We start from the raw sequence: 9927 nt of genomic DNA on the forward strand, positions 1-9927 counted from the left end.
TATAACCCCAGACACGAACTATATTCAGATGAATAACTATTTTAAGATGTAATGATTATTCCTCTAAGAGAATAATAATAATAATTTGAAGCAAGTGGTTTCATGAACGAAAAGTAAGTGAAAACTGGCTACCCCATGATGTGTCCTGAGCAAACATAAAAATTGCCTATGTTTGTTTAAACACGTAGATATTGGAGGAGATCTAGCTGCAAGCATGCAATTGATAAGAGAGATGCAGACAGAACATTTCTTATGAAGATGGTATCACAAGGACCTAACAACTACTAGGTGATAACATATCCAACCAGTTCATAATATCTTGTCATAAATACATTAGTACATTTGCTCTCTAGCATGTTGGGTGCCACACTAGGCCTAGTGATTCTGTTTACTTCATCTTCAGGCATGGAATTTGTTAACGGTAAACAGCAGCCAAAGAGCACATTTACATGCTTGAAGTTGGTTGCCTTAATTGCTCTATACCTCGTCTTAATTTCTCCAGCAGGTAAATTACATGCCCATATATATGTACAAAACGTGGCAAACTAGTGTTGTGGATATATACACACATATATATATATACACACACACACACATATATATATATATATATATAGACTTGTTGCTCATGGAATCATTCTAACTTATTTATATTGTGCTTGTAGAATCATTTGATCCGTTGGATCCAACCGGGAACGTGACAATAAGATGGGATATAATGTCCTGGACATCAGATGGTTATTTGGTAACTTCGAAACTCTCATAATTTAAATGGATTTTTTGTTGTGATAAATTGAAATTATGAATATCAAAAGGTCCCCAGAAAATAGAAATTGCTGGCCTTATGTGATTCACAAAGAATGCTCACATTATACTCCGCTCAAACCGATCAATATGTTATGATTGTACTGAATTTTGTTAGGCCACTGTGACATTGTTTAACTTCCAACTATACCGCAATATTATGAATCCTGGGTGGACACTAGGGTGGACATGGGCAAAGAAGGAAATAATCTGGGCCATGATGGGAGCTCAAGCCACAGAACAAGGAGATTGTGCAAAGTTCAAGTTGAAGATTCCTCATAGCTGCAAGAGGAACCCTCAAGTGGTTGACTTGCTACCTGGAGCTCCTTTTAACACGCAGTTCACAAACTGCTGCAAGGGTGGTGTGCTTACATCTTGGGGGCAGAACCCTTCAGGTGCAGTCTCAGCATTTCAGATAGGTGTTGGCCTCTCTGGCACCTCTAACAAGACAGTCAAATTGCCCAAAAACTTCAAATTGCTAGGACCAGGACCAGGATACTCATGTGGCCCAGCCAAGATTGTTCCATCCACTGCCATCCTCACAGAAGATCGTAGGCGAAAAATGCAAGCACTGAGTATGTGCATACCATACTAATTCCCTCCATTCACTATATATCTCTCTATGACTTTAAGGTTACCATTGCATTGCTAGTATTTACATTGAGTTTATTTTCATGCATTGACAGTTTAAAATCTTTACAATATCAACTAATTAGAAATCATCCTAGATATAGCATTTAAAGTTGCAATAGTATATGATTGAATGATAGTGTAAAACAACCTTTAACTGTTAATTTGCTAATTAAATTCTTTCATGATTCTATTTATGGTTTTCTATGCAGTGTCCTGGAATGTGACATGCACGTACTCACAGTTTCTTGCCTCCAAGAATCCAAGCTGTTGTGTTTCTTTGTCATCTTTCTACAGTGACAAAGTCACAGGTTGCCCACCTTGTGCTTGTGGTTGTCAAAATAACGATACTTGTGTCACGTAAGCCACCCTTGTAATTTTACATTACATTAGTCTTTTCTCCTCCTAATTAGTATTAGTAATGACATACAATTTTGATACCTTATTATGATGGACATGCAGGAAAGATTCAAAGATCCTGCAACAGAATGTCACGTCACCTCACCAAAAATCAGACATCACACTCACACCAAAACCATTATTACAATGCACACACCACCTGTGTCATGTCAGGGTGCACTGGCATTTGAAAGACAACTATAAGGACTATTGGCGTGTCAAGATTGCCATCATCAACTTCAACTATCGGTTGAATTTCACCGATTGGTCTCTTGTTGTGCAGCACCCTAATCTCAATAATGTCACCCAAGTCTACAGCTTTGAATACATGCCACTTCTTCCCTATGAATCCACAAGTGAGTTCTTTGAAATGGACTCCAAAAGGTTGAATCTTAGAGCTCCTTAAAGAGGTTTTTCTTAACCCTGTGCTTTCTGACTTGTGTATATGCAGATGACACAGGCATGTTCTATGGTTTGAAATATTACAATGATCTGTTGATGGAAGCTGGGCCTAAAGGGAATGTGCAGTCTGAGGTGCTCATGAAGAAGGACAAGAACACATTTACTCTCAAGCAGGGATGGGCATTTCCTAGGAGGGTCTACTTCAATGGTGATGAATGTATGCTGCCACCTCCTGATTCATATCCTATGCTGCCAAACTCTGCCCATAAACTACCAACAACTATTACATTGATGGCAGCCTATGTGGTTTTTACATTATTCTTTCATTTGGTTGTAACACTTTTTTGAGGTATAAGAGCGGCTATATGCTTACATCTTAGAGTGATGAGTTAGTTGGCAGATATGCACAATGGAATTTCTTGTGAACTCTTGTATATATATCTGATATATATTCACTCAAAGAAAAATGTTTCAGACACATCATTAAAAACTTCTATTTTAAAAGTAACATTTTCTCTTGGGGTTTGTTTTTTAATTAGAAGAATAAAGAAGGAGACAGTGTTAGGAATTTCCACATCGTCTGTCTTAGTTCTTGGGGTGCAGCTTATATATCTGTTGGAAAACTTCACTTAGTGCCAATTGGTTTTAAGATGAAATCTAACATGGTATCAGAGCCTATAGTCCATCTTAGTTCTTTCTTATTCTAGTAGGTTCGTCTGTATTGACAGGCATCTGTGGAGGGGGGTATTAGAAAGTCCCACATCGCCTGTCTCAGTTCTTGGGGTGCCTAACAGACAGGTGATTTGAGTCCTACAAATACTTCCTGCGGAGTATATGGAGTGAATAGGCAATTTAGTCCCTGAGATTGTACCTATTTTGCATATTAGTCCCTAACTTAATATTAAATTCAAAATAGTCTCTATCTTTGCATAAGTGTTGCAAAATAGTCCTTCCGTTAAATTTTAAAGTAACGCCGTCAGTGAGGTCAATTTTAGTGCTACGTGGACTATCCACGTGGCACTAAAGGATGACGTGGCATGACAGGTGGACGTGTCTGATGTCACGTCATTTGATGATAACAAAACGAGTAAATAGGCAATTTAGTCCCTGACTTTGTACCCCTATTGCATATTAGTTCCTAACTTAATGAAAAATTCAAAATAGTCCCTATCTTTTACATAAGTATTGCAAAATAGTCCTTCCGTTAAATTTTAAAGTAATGTTGTTAGTAAGGTCAATTTCAGTGTCACGTCATTTGATGATGATAGAATGAGTGACTTCTTCAAATTTGATGGTTTTGAACCAATTGAGGCATATATACGAAAAAGAATTCACACACACTTGCACAAATAAAAAGAACCAAAAATCCACAGCAACAACCTTATCTCTGTAGCTGTCAACACCAACGGGCGAGGTCTGCATAACCATTCTTTTTTCCTCTTTTTTTTTTACTTCAATTACCATCAATGTATCATTCTGGGTTCTGATTTTTGTGTGTTTTGAATAGGAAGAGAAAAAACCAGAGGAAAACAAAAGTGGAGGAGAAAAAAGCAAATGAAGAAGAAAATAAAGAAGAAGAGAAAAAACCAGAGAAATCAAAATATGACAAGGAATCCAAGGAGGAATCTGCGCTGCCAGAAATCGTGCTAGGCACAACCTTTGCAATGCATGGACACTTTAAGCATGATTTCTGGCATCTTTTAAGTTAGGGACTATATTTGCAACACTTATGCAAAAGATAGGGATTATTTTGAATTTTTCATTAAGTTAAGGACTAATATGCAATAGGGGTACAAAGTCAGGGACTAAATTACCTATTTACTCGTTTTGTTATCATCAAATGACATGGCATCAGGCACGTCCACGTGTCATGCCACGTCATCCTTTAGTGCCACGTGGATAGTCCACGTGGCACTAAAATTGACCTCACTAACGGCGTTACTTTAAAATTTAACGGAAGGACTATTTTGCAACACTTATGCAAAGATAGAGACTATTTTGAATTTAATATTAAGTTAGGGACTAATATGTAAAATGGGTACAATCTCAGGGACTAAATTGCCTATTCACTCGGAATATATGTGCAAATCAATTTTCCTTTATATATTCAAAACACTATTTTTTTATGAATAGTACTTTTTACATGTCTGATAAAACCATCTGCTTGATTTTGTGGTTGCGAAAATGGGAAATGAGTATACATATGATTAACAAATGACTTCAAAAGCAGCAAGTGCTACCTAGAATTTCTTGGATTCATGATTTCAAGGATAAAACAATCAAATTGGATATTCTATAAGCTTAAAAATATAATCATCCAATCGAGTGACTTAAAATAATTATACAACTCAGGCTAAAAAGATGTGTTACATGGGGGGTAAAATTCTATCCCCAGGATGATAAAGGACAGAATTCTTGTGGCATGCATTTATGCATCTGTGACACTTTTTATTGCTTCAGTGACAGCTTCTATGCATTCCTGACAATGGGGTTGACTTCAGCTTTAAAAAGCTTGTGCAGAAGAGAAAGGTACACTACTCCAAAAGAGTAGATGGTATCTCTATGATTGATTCAATAAGATTAACAAAGAAGCTAAAGTGACTATGACTGTACTTAGTAAAGAGAAAACTAGTTTAGAACTTGCATTTGGAAGCCAGGGGTAGGCATCTGGAGGAGGCATAACACAGTTATCCCCATTGAAATAAATCCTTCTAGGGAAGGCCCATCCCTTATCAAATGTGAAGGTTGATTTGTCTTTTCTAAGTAAGATTTCTGACTGAACATTACCAAGAGATCCAGCTGAAGAAAGAAAATCATTGTAGAACTTGACTCCCCACAGCATACTTGTATCATCTGTAAAACCATTTCGCAAATCAATAACATAAGAATTGGGGTATTTTCTTCACAAGATCATCTAGGAATGTGACTATGAAAGATAGAACTTACTCAAGCCCTCATAGGGTGTTAGTGACTTGTAATTAAAACTGAAGAGCTGGGTAATATTATCTAAATTAGGATGCTGCACAACAAGGTTCCATTGTGAATAGTTCATTCTGTAATTGAAATTTGTGATTGTGATCTTGACCCTCCAGTACTCTTTGTAATTTAGCTTCACATGCCAATGCACTCGAATAGGACACATATGGCTTGTACACTGGACTAGAGGCGTGTTTGCAGCTTTGCCAGATGATGATACAACTGAATCTAAATGTGGGGAATTTGGACTGCAAGACATTCAGAAAAACAAATCATAAGAATGGGGAAATGATGACAAAAGTTACTTTGGAGCATACTTTGGCAAACTACTAGACACAAAAAAAAAGACAGTTTCAAATATCTATGAAAAGATAAATTGGAGACTTACTCTACACAGCTGCCAGGTTCTGTTTTGTTTCGGCAACCACAGGTGCAGGTTGGGCAGTTTACAACGGTGTCATTATAGAAGGATGAGAGGGAAACACAGCAACTTGGTGTCTTTTGAGCCAGGAATTGAGAATAAGTGCAGGTAATATTCCAGGTCACTGCCACAAAATATGCAGGTTAAGTACAAAAGAATCTAGAATTTGGATTTCATACTCTTAACTCTTCTGAACAATGGACAAAACATAAATTACTATTCATAGAACATCACAACTAATTATGCTCGATAAAAATTTAAATCCATTTCATTAACAAAGGCAATGTTGCCATCATAAAAAGAATTGGAAAAGACACGTTGAAAGTGAAAAACATGGGAAGAAAATGGACTGCCATAACTTGAAAATTGATGTTTACAAGGAACTTCAGTTTTGTAAGTTATTTCAATTAATATAACAAAGGCTAATATGCACATATCTTATATCTAGATGTTTGCATTATCAAGAAAGTTTAGAAAAGACAAATGAATATGTAAACAATTTTGATTAATTCAATGTAACTTTCATCTAACTTACTCATGGCTTGAGTGGTTCTCCTCTTGTCATTGGTAATAAATACAGTTGGTTTTCCAACTTTGGCAGGACCACAAGTATAGCCAGGTCCCGGTGCTTTGAGGGTGAAATTTTTAGGCATTTTGACCGTTCTATTTGTTGTTCCGGCAGAACCAACACTAACCTGGAAAGAACTTACTGCAGTGCTGGCGTCCTGACCCCATGAATTTAGGACACCCCCTTTGCAACAATTTGCAATCTGCTGGTTGTAAGGAGTTCCTGGCAGCAAATCCACAACTGTAGGGTCCTTCTTACAACAATGTGGAATGCCTGCTTTGAACTTTGAACAGTCCCCTTGCTCTGTGGTTTGCGCTCCCATCATGCTCCAAATCACTTCCTTTTTAGCCCATGTCCACCCTAATGACCATCCGGGGGCCTGAATGTGGCGATATTGTTGAAAGTTGTACATTGTCACAACAGCCTGCTCAAGCCATGCAAGAAGGTTCATTATGCTTTTAAGAAACAGGAAAAGATCGTATAAGCTACAATATATTTCATTGACATTTGAATCTAAAAGAAATAGAAAACAATTGGGTTGTTGATCCTTTGACATGTGAAGTTATTCATTATTTCAGTGCAAGTGATGGTGAATACAATAAGTTAAAAGAATAATCACCAATTAAACCATGTTAAAATTTACCCAATCAGAAACCTTTTAAGTCCTGTTCAAACAAATTATGTACATCTAAGAAGATCCATCAAGCTAAAAAGAAGTATAGTCTTACATAGTTCTTATTGATTCCATAAATATTTTCCAAGGCACATGTCATATTTGAGTACTTGATGCACATTAAGAAATTTGTGGTCACTTACAACATAGCCATCTGGGGTCCAGCTAATGACATCCCATTTGATTGTTATATTTCCGGTTGGATCAAGCGGATCATAGGCTTCTGCAAATGAACAAGAAAAAAATATTGATGAATTTTGAATTAATCTTTATGGAGTAAAACTTATAACAAATCAGAGCTCTATTTTTCTCACTCAATTGCTTCCCAGATGGAATTAGAGAACCAAACAGATATAGTAAAATATAAAATAAAAAGAATGTAATTTATATTCATGTGCAACCTCACACTTTCTCCAGCTTCAATAAAGAAACAGTTAGGACTTAAGAGCCTATACTTTTTCTTATTTTCATTTTCCCTCTTCGTTTTAAAGATTTTGAAGAGAGATTTATTATTACATCCAAATAATAACAAAAAATAAAGAAACTGTTAACTTATCTAAATTAGTTATCATATCCATTAATGGGTGTAACTGTATGAATCTACAGCTCTACTGCTATAAACCAAATCACTATGCAACAGCTAAGTATTTAAATTTAAATTTAAATAAAAATACATTCAAAAAGAAATACATTGATTCCTTCTTGCACTTTCTGCTTTGATCAGTGAAAATGCCAAACAAAAAACTATGAACCGACAGAAAAAAAGTGAGGATCCAAATTGACTTCAAGGATATTATTGTTAGAACAATAACAAACCAGCATCCACCCATGACCCATCTATTCAAATCTAGAGATCAATGCAAGTTGCCTTCAACCTCCTTAATAACAATTCTATCAAAAGAGCCAGACCTTTTTAGAAAATGGAAAATGGGAACTCATTAAATCATAGAAGCAGAACAAGAAAAGTATCAGAGTTGTAGGAACTAAAATTGAGCTCAATGGAAACAATGAGACAGCCAATACCTGTAGAAGAGAAAGTGGAGAAAGAAAACAGTAACAGGAGCAAGACTGCTGCAAAGGCACCACGAGGGACAACAGATCCAATGGCAGGTAACATGGTATGTTTCATTTCTTGGTGCAGATTTTCTATGACAATGCAGCTCAAGTTCAAGATCTGCACCAAAAAAGGAGAGAGAGCAAACAGAGGTTTAGGCCTCTCAGCTCTCTAGTTCCATCACAAAGCAGAAGCTTTGGTTTTGAAATGAACTTAGAGTGTTATGAAACACCATGTAGTCAGTCACTGACTTTATTGTGTAACTGTAAGCAAAACTAGTGGGAAGATCTGCTAGATACATTTAACACCAAATATCAAGAATGCCCTTATATTGAGAGTTAGTTTTTGAGTCCAATAAGGTATTATTTATTCAGAGTTAGGTGTCTATCTTTTTCATTTACCCCGGATTTCGTGATTAATCACATAATTATATTTTTTAATTAGAAATTATTTAAATTAATTTTAAAAATAATATATTTGTTATTATATGCATACATTTGTTTCATCTTAATTTTAATTGTTAAATTTTTGAATCAAATGTTCTATAAAAAAATGTATTACTATCATGTCATTGGTTTGAATAAAATTGAATTTTATAAATCTTGAATTAGAGTCTTATGAAAGCAAAATTCATGGGTGTAATAAAGACTCTTGTTAATCATAAAATCAGATTAAAAAAAATTAATTATCAATAAAATTAGGTGATTTTTTTCCATCTTATCCACTTTTACTTTCGTTCTCATTTTCCGTTTTCCATTTTTTTTGGTACCAACAAAATTTGCACTCCTTAGATTTTGTAGTAAATAACATATTATTATGAACCACTATGGTCGCCCAGTGCAAAAGTTTGAGTAGTATATGTGAAATCTTATATTTAAATCTCAATGTGATCATTGTAGACCAAAAATAACATTATTATTAATATTTGTCGATGTTTATAATATTTTCCATCCTTAATACATCCTTACAAACGTCAAACTAAAATCATAATTAAGAAAATTATTTACTACTCGCACCACCAACATGCCCTATTAAATCAGAATATTGATTACCAAGCGGTTTGAGGTTTTCAAATGCCAGCTAATAGTATACTTATAATTGAAGATCAATGTTGGTGGAACTTTAAATTTGGAAACGCGTTATTTAGGGATATTATGACTACTCAAGTCATGGTGTGTTATTTAGGGATATTATGGGAATAACGAAAGATACCGACAGAGAGAGGAACATGTGAAGTAAAGACACAAAGTGCGTGGGCTTAAATTAAACAGGAAAAGTTCAAAAACTCTCCTTAACCTTGTCTGTGATCACTGCTCTGTGAGGTGTTACATATTTCTACACTTCTACAACTTATTCTCACGGTTGATCTATTCCCCACACTTATTAATGGGATAACTAAGCTATTAATGGGATACTAGCTAGCTATGTTTTTTGTTTTTTGTTTTTTGTTTTTTGTTTTTTGTGAACATTATTTGATGACCCCATCCCGTGTTAAGCAATGATTCAATATCACTCAAGTACGGAGCACATTTAAATGACGATTTGTTATATCAATTAGTTATTATTTTTAATACTTTTGTCTAAATTGTGACAAATACATGTTTCTTTTCAATATACAAATAGCTCGTAGGACAACTAAGATTTATATTCATCGTCGTAAAGATAACGCTAAATATCACGTGAAAGCCAGAAATGTGTTGGTTTTAAAAATTGATAATTTTTTCGTATTTGTTTGATTTATATGTTTGAGGCATTTTAATTGTGAAAGAATAGTCGGGTAAGGATTTCACAAGAGTTAATATTCCTCAGCTGTCACTACTCACTCGTATATGATACGTAATTAGTTTGTAATTTTGTATAAACCAGAGCAGATTAACGTTACTTTGCTTTCTTCACATTAAATACGAAATTGAAAAACCATGAATGGAAACACATTGTCTTCTCTTTGCGGTCTTTTTTTTGGGGTCAGCCTCTCCCTCCTTCAAGCTAGGAAGGGTAAA

General features: G+C 35.2%; 1 protein-coding gene and 1 pseudogene across 2 annotated transcripts; one reads left to right on the forward strand and one right to left on the reverse strand.

Moving 5' to 3' along the window:
• Positions 1-351: 351 nt before the first annotated feature.
• On the forward strand, positions 352-2754 carry LOC114409653 (COBRA-like protein 4). The gene is made up of 6 exons (XM_028373181.1): positions 352-505; positions 666-745; positions 923-1379; positions 1647-1794; positions 1897-2189; positions 2285-2754. The coding sequence occupies exons 1-6, from the start codon at positions 355-357 to the stop codon at positions 2581-2583; spliced, it is 1428 nt and encodes a 475-aa protein (XP_028228982.1). The 5' UTR covers positions 352-354; the 3' UTR covers positions 2584-2754.
• Positions 2755-4450: 1696 nt separating this feature from the next.
• LOC114409654 lies at positions 4451-8218 on the reverse strand (annotated as a pseudogene). Its single transcript, XR_003666160.1, has 6 exons — positions 7897-8218; positions 7017-7096; positions 6168-6624; positions 5600-5756; positions 5182-5459; positions 4451-5088 (listed from the first exon to the last, which is right to left on the reverse strand). The product of XR_003666160.1 is annotated as a protein COBRA-like (transcript).
• Positions 8219-9927: the final 1709 nt, after the last annotated feature.

This window comes from Glycine soja, chromosome 4, assembly GCF_004193775.1.
Source record: "Glycine soja cultivar W05 chromosome 4, ASM419377v2, whole genome shotgun sequence".
Classification (NCBI taxonomy): Eukaryota; Viridiplantae; Streptophyta; class Magnoliopsida; order Fabales; family Fabaceae; genus Glycine; species Glycine soja.